At 49.7% G+C, this 13,493-nt stretch overlaps 6 protein-coding genes across 6 annotated transcripts; 2 read left to right on the top strand and 4 right to left on the bottom strand.

The window, feature by feature from the left end:
* Nucleotides 1–567: 567 nt before the first annotated feature.
* ANOM_000049 (LLM class flavin-dependent oxidoreductase) lies at nt 568–2,411 on the top strand (the record flags this gene model as incomplete). Its single annotated transcript, XM_015545307.1, has 8 exons — nt 568–643; nt 703–843; nt 894–1,104; nt 1,160–1,172; nt 1,227–1,286; nt 1,339–1,895; nt 1,950–2,127; nt 2,184–2,411. 8 exons carry the CDS (start codon nt 568–570, stop codon nt 2,409–2,411), a joined length of 1,464 nt encoding a protein of 487 aa, XP_015412385.1.
* Nucleotides 2,412–2,599: 188 nt separating this feature from the next.
* Nucleotides 2,600–3,287, bottom strand: ANOM_000048 (uncharacterized protein; the record flags this gene model as incomplete). The annotated part of the gene is made up of 2 exons (XM_015545306.1): nt 2,600–2,810; nt 2,887–3,287. The coding sequence occupies 2 exons, from the start codon at nt 3,285–3,287 to the stop codon at nt 2,600–2,602; spliced, it is 612 nt and encodes a 203-aa protein (XP_015412431.1).
* Nucleotides 3,288–3,910: 623 nt separating this feature from the next.
* On the top strand, nt 3,911–5,856 carry ANOM_000047 (uncharacterized protein; the record flags this gene model as incomplete). Its single annotated transcript, XM_015545305.1, has 6 exons — nt 3,911–4,178; nt 4,250–4,425; nt 4,474–4,527; nt 4,604–4,687; nt 4,742–4,946; nt 4,994–5,856. 6 exons carry the CDS (start codon nt 3,911–3,913, stop codon nt 5,854–5,856), a joined length of 1,650 nt encoding a protein of 549 aa, XP_015412378.1.
* A 776-nt stretch (nt 5,857–6,632) lies between these two features.
* On the bottom strand, nt 6,633–7,781 carry ANOM_000046 (SET domain-containing protein; the record flags this gene model as incomplete). Its single annotated transcript, XM_015545304.1, has 2 exons — nt 6,633–6,872; nt 6,930–7,781. The coding sequence occupies 2 exons, from the start codon at nt 7,779–7,781 to the stop codon at nt 6,633–6,635; spliced, it is 1,092 nt and encodes a 363-aa protein (XP_015412379.1).
* A 1,016-nt stretch (nt 7,782–8,797) lies between these two features.
* Nucleotides 8,798–10,065, bottom strand: ANOM_000045 (uncharacterized protein; the record flags this gene model as incomplete). Its single annotated transcript, XM_015545303.1, has 5 exons — nt 8,798–9,009; nt 9,078–9,272; nt 9,334–9,420; nt 9,492–9,945; nt 10,012–10,065. 5 exons carry the CDS (start codon nt 10,063–10,065, stop codon nt 8,798–8,800), a joined length of 1,002 nt encoding a protein of 333 aa, XP_015412380.1.
* Nucleotides 10,066–10,962: 897 nt separating this feature from the next.
* Nucleotides 10,963–12,995, bottom strand: ANOM_000044 (MDR family MFS transporter; the record flags this gene model as incomplete). The annotated part of the gene is made up of 8 exons (XM_015545302.1): nt 10,963–11,290; nt 11,347–11,377; nt 11,430–11,455; nt 11,506–11,675; nt 11,738–11,881; nt 11,928–12,297; nt 12,372–12,618; nt 12,677–12,995. The coding sequence occupies 8 exons, from the start codon at nt 12,993–12,995 to the stop codon at nt 10,963–10,965; spliced, it is 1,635 nt and encodes a 544-aa protein (XP_015412381.1).
* Between the last annotated feature and the right edge of the window lie 498 nt (nt 12,996–13,493).

Raw genomic sequence — 13,493 nt, 5'->3', positions numbered from 1 at the left:
GCAAAGAGCACTGTCATTTCATTTGCTCTCTTCTCTCTTCTTTTTCACTTTCATTCCTTTTTATATTAGCATATGATTGGGTACTGGATTGCGTGATGCTTATTTTTGGTGACGAGTAGTGGCAGATCGTCTGGGTAGAGGAAGGCCCAGCGACCAAATTTTGGATCTCCCTTCCTGGCAATAACCCGACCATTATCAGGAACAGAATATGGACAGGGAAATTGTGATCTAAGCTTAAAACGACGTGATGGCCCATTTGTATGGCTGTCCTCTCACATCCCGCATGGTGTCATCACGACCCACTGTGATGCTATGCAGCACAACAACCCCTCGATCCCACTGAATATCAATAATGAGGGGAAATCTTGGGTGAACTCTGCTGGCCGATATTAATATTTGCCAGGTGACGGTACATCACATTGGCTTTCATCTCTCGTTGCTCTATCGCTTTCTATACGTAAGGGCAGCTAGAATTCAATGACATAGGGCCCTCACCTCTCCAAACCCTGGACTTCTTTCACACTCCAATTTATCATCAGAGTTGAAAGGCTGTACCCATCTTTCAATATGACTGCAACTAACGACCCATCCCCATCAAGTCGCCCGCGCAAATCACTTATCCTCAATGCCTTCGTTGAGATGTGTACAGTCAAGTTCTACATCACCAATTGATGCCATAAGTACCGCTAACCACGAGTATAGGCAGCGGCCACCAATCCCCAGGTCTATGGCGCCACCCAGAGGACGAGTCCTATCGCTTCAATGATATTGACCACTGGATCGAGTTAGCGAAACTCCTCGAATCGGCCAAATTCCACGGCATCTTCATCGCAGATGTTCTCGGTACGTCGCCCATGAACCTCGAGGGGAATGATATGCTGAGACAATTTTAGGGGGCTACGATGTATACAAAGGGCCCAAGAACCTGGAGCCGGCGATTATCTCGGGAGCCCAGTGGCCGGTTAATGAGCCCTTGGCTGTGGTGCCTGCTATGGCAGCTGCCACGAAGAATATCGGGTTCGGCGTGACGGTCACGACAACTTATGAGCAGCCGTATCACTTGGCTAGACGGCTTTCGACTATTGACCATCTGACTAAGGGGCGGTAAGTTGCCAGCGAAGAACTTCGATTGTTGACTGTCACTAATGTGTTTTCATAGTGTTGGTTGGAACGTGAGTGGGACTGCATATTTGCTTCGGCTATTTCTAATATAGATTGATCCATAGATCGTGACCGGATACCTTGACTCTGCTGCCCGAAACCTCGGTCATACCCAGCAACCACAGGTAGCATCCATATCCCCATCTGCGAAAGACTGTTCATTCTAACCATGGGTAGCACGACGACCGCTACGCAATCGCCGAAGAATACATCAAAGTGACATACAAACTCTGGGAATCATCCTGGAGATCCGACGCCGTCGTCCTCGACCGAGAACGGGGAATCTACACCGATCCATCCCGAGTCCGAGAAATCAACCACGTCGGAAAATACTTCAGCGTCCCCGGACCACATATCTGCCAACCCAGCCCACAGCGGACACCTGTCATTCTACAAGCCGGCACCTCGAAGTCCGGAAAGGCATTCGCGGCCCAACACGCCGAAGCGATCTTTGTGGCCGGACATAGCCCCGTGGTTGTGGCGAAGAACGTGGCGGAAATCCGCGAGTTGGCGAAGACGCAGTTCGGGCGTGATCCGCAGAGTATCAAATTCTTGGCTCTTCTTTGTCCCGTGCTGGGTCGGACTGAGGAAGAGGCTCAGGAGAAATTTAAGTATTATCGCAGTTTGGGGTCCATTGATGGGGCATTGGCTCTGTTTGGTGGATGGACTGGCATCAACCTGGATACGTATGGCGATGATGAGGAGCTACGCCATGTAGAGAGTAATGCTATTCGGTATGTACACAGAAGAATAGCTTCGCGATAGTGGCATGTCTAACTGTTTTATAGTTCTGCCGTCGAGGGGTGGTCCAAGGCCACGCCCGGTGTCGATAAATGGACCAAATCCACCGTTGGCCAACATATCACGGTGGGCGGCTTAGGGGCCACCCCCGTTGGTACACCCCAGCAAGTAGCCGACGAGATGGAGCGCTGGGTGGAAGAAGCGGATGTTGATGGATTTAATCTTGTCAGTTTGGAGCATATCCGGTTCCAATATTGCCGTATCCTACTAACTGTCAACAGGCATATGCGGTCAAGCCTGGTTCATTCAAAGATATCATCGAACTGCTCATCCCAGAACTTCGCCGTCGTGGGCTATTCTGGGATGAGTATGCGGTCAACAAGGGCACATATCGGGAGAACCTTTACGGCCAGCCGGGACAAAGTGGGCCACCAACCGATCACCCGGCTGCGAAATACCGTTGGAATGCGGGTGTGAAGGCAGAGGATCATAAGATTCCCGAGAATTAGTTTTCCTATTCTTGAACCGACAGGTATGTTCTTGATGGGGCGTTAATAATCAAATCACTACATTCGAATATACAAGTGAAGCTAGGATTATCGGCTGTACAAAATGAATCTCATTCGCTTGACTCCCGAATGTTATAAATAGTCATATACACATCTGTAACGACAAAATGAAGGACTCCAACCATACACTACTGCTGGATAGGATGTGCCCGGCGCCGATGATCCAACAGATTATCTCGCCGATTAAAGACCCTCCCACATCCTAACATCCGGCATTCATATGAACGCGGCGACACATGCAGGAGTTTAACATGTCGCATTAATTCGGCCTCCCGCCCAAATGTGCCGTCATATGTGCAGTCCTTCCAGCCACATCGGAATAGAGTGCTCCCGTTACCCCTGAGTTAAGAACCTCGTTAGATGATAAAAACAAATTCGCCGTAGATATCTAATATAAACATGCCAGGGGACTTACCCTGGTTGAAGAGACCTTCGAGGGGTTCGGGCTGTACGAGCATTGGCGGCTGCTCGGGGGTTCGCCAATTGTTCTGACGGCTGCTCAGCACGAGGAGCCAGTGTCATACTGTGTGGCTGATTGGATGCGTTGGGGAATAGGCTGTCTCCACCGATCGTGGCTTGATTGCTGAGCCCGGGATTATCATTGGTCGATGGAGCCATTAAGCTCGTACTATATAAATCTGGGGATGTCGCATCCACCGTCGGGAGATCATGTTGGGGGTCACTGGACATTGCATGCTGCTGGCTGGCAGGCTGCGGTATGTCGCGGAGGATGCTTTCGAAATCTTCCAGCTCTTGTTCGGTCCCTCGTGGCAGGTAGAAGCCAGTCCAATTCGGATCCGCGGGAAACCATGCCATTCTGGAGGGATGCTGTTTACAGTAGTCAGCTAAGGGAAAAGGGAACCAAAGGAATGAGAGGGAGAGTCGTCTCTTTGAGACTCTGTCAAAGTCTGTAGAAATACCATGAGCTCTCTGCTCACCCATTTATACATTTCCATCATTGTAGGGTAGGCTACATATGATACTGTCCCTGGGCTACGCCTAATGATAGTTATTTTCATGTCAGGTCAAAGGATCCCACCGGGAATATTCCCCGTTACTTGGCAGGGACTTGCACAGCCTACTGAGTATAAGCACCAACGGAGCCCCCCATCAAGTGGGTCTGGGATGTGGCTCTCCACCAATTGTGTACTGTGTATCCCTGAGCGATCATGATGGATTAGGATTAGCGCGCATACCTTCGTGCACACTTTCGCTGCGGTCACGGGCTCCAATGTACTCAGGAGCCTGGAAAAGTTCAGAACAGTCGAAATCCCGCGACCGTCAATGACCCATCCATGGCAGGGGGCGTGACACTCGCCTTGGCAAACAAAACATACGTCCAGGAATGATCTGAAGTTCAGAGCCCAAGATGATTGCGCAAGTATGCTTTGAACGCACTGTTTCAATTCCAGTTACTCTTTTCATCAAATCCTTTCCCTATGGCCGTTCCCTGGAATATTCGAGGGTCAGCATCCCAGCTTTTCTTCCAAGACAAAACATCACCCCAGTACAAAGCCTTGCTTGCCATCGCAGACGTGCCTCATCCAGATCGGTCTATACTAGGCTCTTTCATCAACGATGCGCTTGATCCGCAAGAAGCAGCGCGATACTTTCTTCGCATGACATCTATGGAAAACGGCTCCAAAGCACCTCCAGAGAGATCAATATCGGAGTTTCTATCCAACTGGAAAATCCTTATCGACAAATGTACGTACACATCCTCAGGGGAATGCCCGGCGCTGATTGTGACATTATTGATCTTTGAATCTGGGGTTTAGTTCGTCCGACATTAGTAACCTCGCTGTCTAGCGAGACGAAAAAGCTCCTCTATGAAAGGGATGGAGGTCGGTGTTGTCTTACGCGTACCCCGTTCAAGTCGGACTTGGATTACAACATAAATTATGCTCACATGATTTCGCCTCATGTGTTTGCAGGTCCAGATTTATCAGAAGGAGTACGTGTGATATTAATACAATACCGACCTAGCTAACCAATACGCAAGGCTGCTCTATCTGAAATGTTGGGCGCCTTTTTATCTAGAGAACGATTGGAGATTGTTCGTTCGCTTTTTGGGGGGGGCCCACTGTAAGCAACCAGAGAGGCTTGATAACATCTGGATGTTGTCTACGCAGGCCTTTAATGCCGTGAAGGAAGGGGAGGTGTTTTTAATCGTCGAAAGCCGGGCAAACCATCCCGATACGACTCAAAAGCAGACTGTACGTTACCCTTCACTGGAGAATGCAATTTTCATTGATGTTGACTTACCCGAGTACTACATCAATGCCAACTGGTTTAAACCCCAACATTGCGGTCGCCTTTCTTTGCCAACGGACAAAATACACCTTGAGAATAGGTCTCCTCAGCTAACCCCAATTCTAAACGAAGAGCTCATTGGTATTCACACACGTTTTTCAACGTCCTTAGCGTGGATGGAAGCACAGAAGTATATGAACATGTCACTCGATGATGCTAGTAGTAAGGCCGAATACCTTCATCGTCAACTAGATTGTAATAGTGTATAGGAAGAGAACCAATTCTTCCTTCGTTGGCGCCGCCATTTTTCCCACTTTTGCGAAAGCTCTGGATAGCATTACCGTCTTTTGTTCGAGCATCCGTTTACGATGGATTACTCTGGATTGGTTCTCGTATTTATGGTCCCTCCCTTTCGATGACCGTCTTTAAACTACCATTTGGCTTGTATTTGCGAAGAGGATCCCCAGTCTTGGCACCAAAATACCACGTTGAAGCTCGCACCCTCCGCATGGTAGAACAATCGACTCATATTCCTGCACCACGAGCAATGGACGTCTTAGAAACTCCTCGTTTTTCATACTTGCTCATGACCTGCGTTCCTGGACACCCGATCGGTCAAATGCTGCATACCATGACTGATGAGCAAGTGAAGCAAGCCGTGACTGACTTGAAACGATATATTTCTGAACTGCGGAAAATACCGAACACGATGACAGAATTTCAAATCTGCAATTCGCAAGGTGGCGGCATCTTGGACTGGCGAATTCCCGATAGTCAGCGTGAAGAGCTACGGTTCAAGACTGAGGCTGATTTCAACAAATATCTGACTGATCCTTTTTGGGAGGAAATTCGGATTCGCGCGGCCAAATCGCATGATATTCCTCACGAGATTGTTTTTACTCATGGTGACCTCAACCCAAGGAATATTCTCGCAGAGAACGGAAAGATAACGGGTATTGTCGATTGGGAAAATGCAGGTTGGTTTCCTGAGTATTGGGAGTATACTAAAGCGCATTACACCGTCCGAAGCGTGATCCGTTGGCTTGCTGATGTCGTCGACGAGGTATTTGAGGGCTATCGCGATGAATTCCTGGTGGAAAATATGCTTTCCGATCTTCTGGGTCCTTTTTAGTTCACATTCTGGTTTTGTTTTGTCTCTTGAGGTAGTATGTATAGTGCACCCTCTGACCCTTCTTTCACTTGTTGACCAGATTCTTGGTTTTTATACATAATCCCTTGCCACCGCCTGCATATATAGAAAGGCCACCGGGGGGGTCAAACGGCGGTATATGTCCGTGACTAAAAATTGACAAGTCAGAGGCTGATCAATAACCAGAGAGCATCACAGTACGACGTGAGGCATCCCCAGTACCTAGCTGATCAACGAATATCGACCATTCACGATTGCCGAAGGCTATATAAGTCCCGTCAGTAAGCAGGGGAAGCTGGTCCTAAGTATCGGCAACCAAGATACCCAGGCTGGCGGGCCTGACATTAAATCTACCCATATGTCAACCAGAAGCAACCATACCTTGAATCAAGGCACGCATTTTGGTATACAAGTGAAAGACAAGCAGGAAAAAGGACGAGGTTGAACCTAGCTTTTACCATAGCTTTATCTACTTCACCTGTACTGACACAGAGAGTTTCTTGATGCTCAGTATAAAGATTTATGGAGGTTAACAGACGAGGCGGGTAATTTAATCGGAGCACGCGGAGCACACTTCATATAGGCAGGAACTCTTGCTTGCAAGGCCGACGCGCCGTAGCTAATCATCTACAATCATGAACTTGCGTCCAATGTCCCATTGGGTATTTTGATCTTGTTTTACGATATTTAATATTTGATTATATACATCCATACCTCATTGAATCTCGTTGCTGTGCGTCCCAAACGTCATCTCTAGTCTAGAAACCCTCCATGGACGGAAATTCGTCCCATTGCACCTCCTCCTCGGGAGGTTCCTCGGAGACACATCTATCGCACTTGCAAACAAAGCGGAACGATCCCTGGAGATGCTCCCTGCGATCTTGGAGCTCAACCTTGCTCGACAGATCGAAGTACGATATACAGCACTCCTCACCCGTGGCGATGTCCTTTGAAGCGACAAAGACCATCCGACTTTGATTATCCGGTTTGTGTATTATCTGCATCAAAGGTTAGCAGACGAGCATAGATAGGATTGGAAAATAAATAGATCAGACATTCGGAGAGCAAGAGTGATTCGCCAGAGCTGCAGTCGGGTATACTCCAGCCCCGAACTGCTCTCCGCGATCGACTGCAGGCTCCGGGAGTGGAAACGCTCCGGTCTCCCTCGGGTACAGGCCAAACGAATTGGCCTCTTCCTGACAGATTAAATCCAGCACCTCGCTAGAAGTCATGCCATGTGGCAGGGATGAGCTGCTTCCCAGATACTTCTTGACCAACACGGCCCAATGTCGCACTTGGGAGTGAGCCCAGGTGTCTTGCGACCCGCAGAACGATCGGATCGCATTCCAACCCGTCTCGAACGAACTGGGGTTCACATCACCGGGACCGGTTTTGTCGCTTGAGGGTGTATTGTGAAATTCCACATGCCGGCTGGCAAGGATGCGCACGATTAACCACAACATGCCGAAGTCATACTCGCCCCATTTCGAGCGTATGGAGGTCGCATATTTCTTTAACCAGGTGCATTCGAACCCATGGCGGAGGGTGTCGGCTTCCCGACAGGATTGGTTGCACCAAACCACATCGGCCGAGCATCGGGTCGGGCAAGATACGCGCTCTACGGTCCGAGCAACACGTCTATGACACGCAGGATTGCTACAGCGAATGTCTTCACTTTGTTCCGGATGGTCCACGACTGGTATGAGCGCATAGGGCAGGTCCACGAGCAATAATTCACCCTTTCGCACGGGTTGGGACACCCGGAGCTGGCGGCCCTTGATCGGGTCCACGCTCTGGATTAATCGAGGGTGGATCCATGGCTGTTGACGATCGCTTAGGTTCTGCTGCGATCTGATAATGTGGTCTGTTGTCGCCAGTAATCGCTCCGTGGCTATGGGGGACTGCATCTTATCTTAGTTTATGTTGTGTTGTGTGTGTTTGATGACGGAGGATTGCTGGCGGTCCTCCATTTTTATTTTTTTTTTTTTTCGCTGCGGATCTGTCTCATGGGCTTTCTCTCCTCCCTTGCTGGGGTCCACTGGGTTCCAGAGCTATGCGAGGTTATCTGTGGGTGGTTAGCGAGTTTATTCGCCATAGTGGGGATTGCAGCGCAGAGCCAATTATTCGAGGCTATCGTGAAGAAAAGAAAAACTTGGCTTTCCAATTTAGGGTTCCGAGGTTCCGCGTATCACACCGAGCATCGAGGCACGTGGCTAGATCATTGTAGAGAGACTAGAAGACTACACAGAAACAGTGACAGGAAAGTATATATATAAATTAAATGAAATGAAGAAAAGAACAAGTACTGCATAAAAATACTAATGGAATTGAGGTACTCAAGGCTGGTAAGATGGTAGAGCAAGACTTGGAATGATCTCCAGAGTACTCAGTAGTTTGAAATATATATTTTCACATCCAACACCCTAAGAAAAAATCATGAGAAGGTGAAATTCTATCACCCCACAGTTCGCCCCGACTTTCAAATAACCCTGTTGGAACATATATATATAATGAGTCCACCTATTTGTGCAGTCGTTTCCATAAATCTAAAATCATTGTGCAGCGAACGTAATGCACATTGACGGGCACGAATCAAAGGAAGGGACGTGGAATGTGGCATTGGAATCCCCCGAATTCATGAACTTCAACCAATTCAAATCAGGGACAAGAGGAAGGCGACGGCATAACTATACCGATCACTCAATCTAGTATCGGACGCTGCCAGGTTATGTGGCAGTGATAATACTCCTATTTGAAACACTCAACTCCGCAAGATCATCGGGCGTTGACACATTGCGACACAGAACTTGGAAAAATATCATTTTTAACATAAAAACATTGCATCGTATAACCAAACGTGATATACAGGGGGTATAAGAAAAGTACGAGACACGCTAAATATTGACACCGACGACAAGAGCAATTATACAACAGGGGTTAGCTCGCGGTGACTGTCATAGGAATTAAGATGGAGATCGGAGCTGCCCTCCGACCGGGTGCGAACACGCTGGAACCCCGGCTTAGCATCTACAGATGGGTACTCTGCATGAAAACGTCCTGGATACGCTGAAGCGCGATTCTTGTCCTGTTTCACGAACAGCTGGCGGAAGGAGCCAACGCATGCGATGATATTGGCTGGTTGGGTTTTCGTTAGTATACACTTGGTCTAGTCATGACCGGGAGTCTGAAAAAGGAACACATACCGACAGTTGCTTCGATAAAACTCCACATCCACAGCCAGGACATGTCGGAGTTCTTCTCCTTTGTGGCAACGACGGCGACTCGCACGATCGCCACGATGATGATGAGCACCGCTAACGAAAGGATGCTCATGAGAATCATCTTGTGGCGGATGGGAAGTCTGACGTTCCATAAGAGGGTGATTGGGAGGCTGATGACTGTTTTGGGAGTTCAAGGTCAGTAAGTTAATTGCTATGGGTTATGGGGGTGAGACTATACTGGTGAGATCAGTGAGGACATCCAACACGAGGTTGATGATGAATGTATTGTATTGGAACAGAACGGCGGCTTTTTTCGGGCAGTTTTCTGTAGGGAAAAGTCCACGAGTTAGCCCAGTCTACAGAAGGAGCTGAAAGCGTTCGTGCTCATGAACATACCTAGGATATAGGCTTGGTCTCTCAGTAGACAGGGATACTGAATGTCCCCTATGCAGACGAAATACGCCGCAGTGACAAAGCCAACCACACACCAGAACCAGATAATCCACGAGCGATCTGTACCTCCGATGCGACGGAAGAAGATCAGGAACGAGGTTTTGATCGACCACAAAGACGAGTAGAACAGGATCAGAATGGCGCACTCGGCCCGCTCCAGTTGTGCCAGGCGATTCAGGATCTCGGGCGTCGGCATGAGCTTGCCAGCATCTAACTGAAAGAGAAGGTACATAGAATCCACCTGGGTCTGCCAGGTGATCGCCTGGACCAGCAGCATCAGCCATGCGCCGATGGCGAAGGCATCGTCGAGCCAGAGACGTCGGAAGGCATAGATACGAGCGAGCGTGCGCGCCAAAACGAACAGAAACGACAGCCCGGTTGCACCCCAAAGGACGCCCTACAGCTCAACACATGGGTACGTTAGTCAGACTGAAGCGCACATGAGCCGGTCAATCTGACTTACGATGAAGACCGGCCCTGTCACCTTGGCAGGAGTGTCTGTCTGGTAGTTTGTCATCGTGGAATGCAGACAACAAAGGTGTTGTAACACAGCAAAGCCCGATGTGTTATTCACATAAAAAGAATGACGAGCAGCCTATGCAGCCCCGCAGCATTAGATGGATGTTGTTTGGACTGTGGATGTCCGTGAAGAGGGCGGGGCCGGGTTAGATATGTCTGGTCTGTGAAACGCCATTAGGGGGCTGACGGGGTGAAGGAGGAAGATCCAATCCCCCCAGGGAATACATCGGGACGGAGGGGGCTGTACGCTGTGCAGCACTATAGACAGGCATTATGTACGGCCTGAGTAAACTGACCATGCCTTGGAAGCGATGTTTGGGGGCGGTTGCAAAAGTGATTCCTATCTGACCAACCTTGACGAGTAACATCGCCGCGCAACCCCGCTCGAGCGGTTGCAACATTGCTATTTTAAAATGCACGAAGTAAGCACTAAGCCACGAGTGGGTATCTCAATATAAGCGAGAGATTCGTCAGGCTGACAGTTTGCCATGGGGCGGGGTTTGCAGATGCGCTACTTTAGGGCTAAGTGTCGCCATTTTTCCTTCTTTCCGGTCAGGATCGGCGGCCCGATCCTAATCTAATCCATCCTGCACTGAGCAAGTACTCGCTTGGCGCGCGTGGTTTTTCTTGCTATCAAGGTTGGACATAATGGCTATGTATATACCCTACAGGGGAAAGCCTGGTTTCTTCAAGCGACGACCCACTGGGCTCGCAGGGATAAGAAATTACCTCTCTACTCATATACGCCAGATGATCAGACCACTCGCTATCATTGCTCGATAGTCAATTAACTGCATATGTCTGATTGGCGGGACATGGGTTCCCTCGTGTGTTCCTAGACTATTATCGAGACATGCAGATTGACTACATCTCTGCTTACTATACTACAGGACTACTATGCCAAACCAACACCCACCTGGCCGGCCTCCCCGCCGGCCTCTCGTCGTTGATTTGCGACCTCCTTTGCATTCAGCCGCTCCATCCCAGCGGTAAAGAGGACAGATGCACAGATACAGGCTAGTGCAAAGATCATGACATGCGACACAGATGTGCACCAGATGCCGCGAAGCTCGACTAATGCGTCGGCAGTGGGGGCGAGTGCCTGCAGATTCGACGCGCCCCAGGCCATCACTCGCTCCGGCGAAAGTTCGGGGATCTGTCGGGGCACCTCTCGCAGAATGTTGTTTAACGAAATTGTTTGGGAGATGGCGATTGCTAGGGCTCTAGTACGAGTTATGAGCGGATCTGTAAAAATGGGGAGGCTGAATAATAGACCTACCCTCCCAGTTGCCAGACAAACACGGCGATGGCTTAACAAAGTGGTTAGTGGCAGACGGGCAGGGAAGGTTGGGAAATACATACCATTTCCGGTCGGGACGTCGTCCTCACTGCGACTATGGTCAGCTTTAGATAGGTGATTAGGTGCTTATGTACTTACTGTAAGACTACATTCACAGCAGTATAAGGCAGCTGCATTGCTAATCCCATCCCCAGCCCATGAACAACCAAAGCGGCTGCCCAATATACAGTGGACGACTCCACCTTCAGCCTGGTAAGCATTACAGTTCCAGCGATGCAGATCAACTCGCCAAGGATCATGTACGGGACCTATGCATATCTCTTTGTAAGCTGGAATCGGTTCCGGAGCTGGAGCGAGGCTGTCAACATACATAATACCCCCATTGGGTGACAAGGGCGGATGTCACAATCACTGCCAGCATCTGAGGGATGAACACAGCGATGAGGTCTACTCCACTGTGGACTGCGTCTGCACCCTGCACGGCTTGAAAGTAATACGGCATGTAGTAGGTGACCTGAAGGATGGTTAGCGGCATCCGCGTGAGTTTGCATTGGACTCACAGTATAGGTGGCCGAGCCCAGGCAAAAGAGCACTCCCCCGCTCGTCCATATCGACCGCTGCCGGAGGACACGTAGTGGAATCAACGCCCGTTCTTTCCGCCAAACTTGAATGCCGAGAAACAAGATTGACAGGAGGCCAAAACCGACGAAAAGCCCTATAATGGTGGCGGAGCGCCAGGGCTTCGTCTGGCCTCCCCATTGGAGGGCCAACAGAAGACAGCAGACCGCACCGATGAAGACTATACAACCGATAGGATCCATATGTTTCAATTTCTCCTTTAGCGGCAGAGATCGGTTGTCGTTCGCGGCATTTCGGATCCGGAGGACGAATAAAAGGAGAATCAGAGTCACTCCACCGATGGGAACATTACTAGTCGCAGTCAGTAGAGCTCTCAGCGCACGGTTTCTAGTATGAGACGTAAAGAGAGAAATGGATATACATACATCCAGAAACACCAGCGCCAGATACCATGGGTGGTAAACGCGCCGCCTAATACAGGTCCGACGCAGACGGAAATTACAAAGACGCTGATCACGATGCCCTGATACAGCGGTCGCTTCTCCAAGACGACTGTTATGGCGATGATGCTGAGGGCGCCTTGGAGAATGCCAGCAGCCCCCGTACCGGCGACGGCCCGACCGACGATGAACATGGGCGAGTTTGTGGCGGCAGCGCACAGAATGGAGCCCACTAGATCGTGATAACGTTAAATGAGCACTGGCCCCCTAATCGTCCATGCTTCACGAACCTTCAAACACCACAAGGCAGATCTGGAAGACGAGCTCCACTTTGAAGAACTTGTACATGGTTCCCATCAGCGGCTGGAAGGCCGTAATCGTAAGTAGGTACGAACTGCCATACCAGGCAGCGTCGTCCAGAGCATGGAAATGAGACGAGATGGACGGAATAACGACTCCAATGATGCTCGTGTCCAAGGAGACCACAAACACCCCAAGAAAGAGCGAGAAAATGACCGCAGCAAGCTGCCAACCAGAGAGATAGCTATCTGGCGATTTTGCTGACACGGCGGATGTCTCCACAACCGCTGATTTTTCGGCATCCATCATAGGAGATGTTTTCCGTGGCTAGCGAGGAAGGTGGATGGGAGTGCAGTCGCAATGAAGGCGACAACGGCCGCATTTTGTTTTACGTGGTGAAAGACTCTGATCCTAGCTACAATACATACGTTCCATTGGGCATTTACCCCCTTTGGTGGTATTCCAGTGTTGGGTTTCCCGCGTTGGGAACCCCTGCTGTTTGCTATATCCATGTCGATAAACTATGATATTACTGGAGTTATATACATAGCCCCCACCTGGCTCCGCTTGCCGTGAGCCATGTCTATGCCGTGGAAATTACAATAGCAGGGGAATGTCCAATAGTCGTTGCCAAGCGCCTATGCACGGACTAGTCTAGCGTCCACGGTTCGTGGTCTGGCTCCATTCGGGGAAACGGACGATCCACTATTGATTAGTGTCTGGCCGGGCTGAAAATCATGGCAGTGACGGCACATCGGCTCTAGTCTGATGCGACACAAGGCGCACTCTGCCGCAAATAGCTGTACT

Source organism: Aspergillus nomiae (assembly GCF_001204775.2).
Source record: "Aspergillus nomiae NRRL 13137 chromosome Unknown contig00002, whole genome shotgun sequence".
NCBI lineage: Eukaryota > Fungi > Ascomycota > Eurotiomycetes > Eurotiales > Aspergillaceae > Aspergillus > Aspergillus nomiae.
Note: the sequence above shows the minus strand (reverse complement) of the source record. Positions and strands in the feature narration are given on the sequence as shown.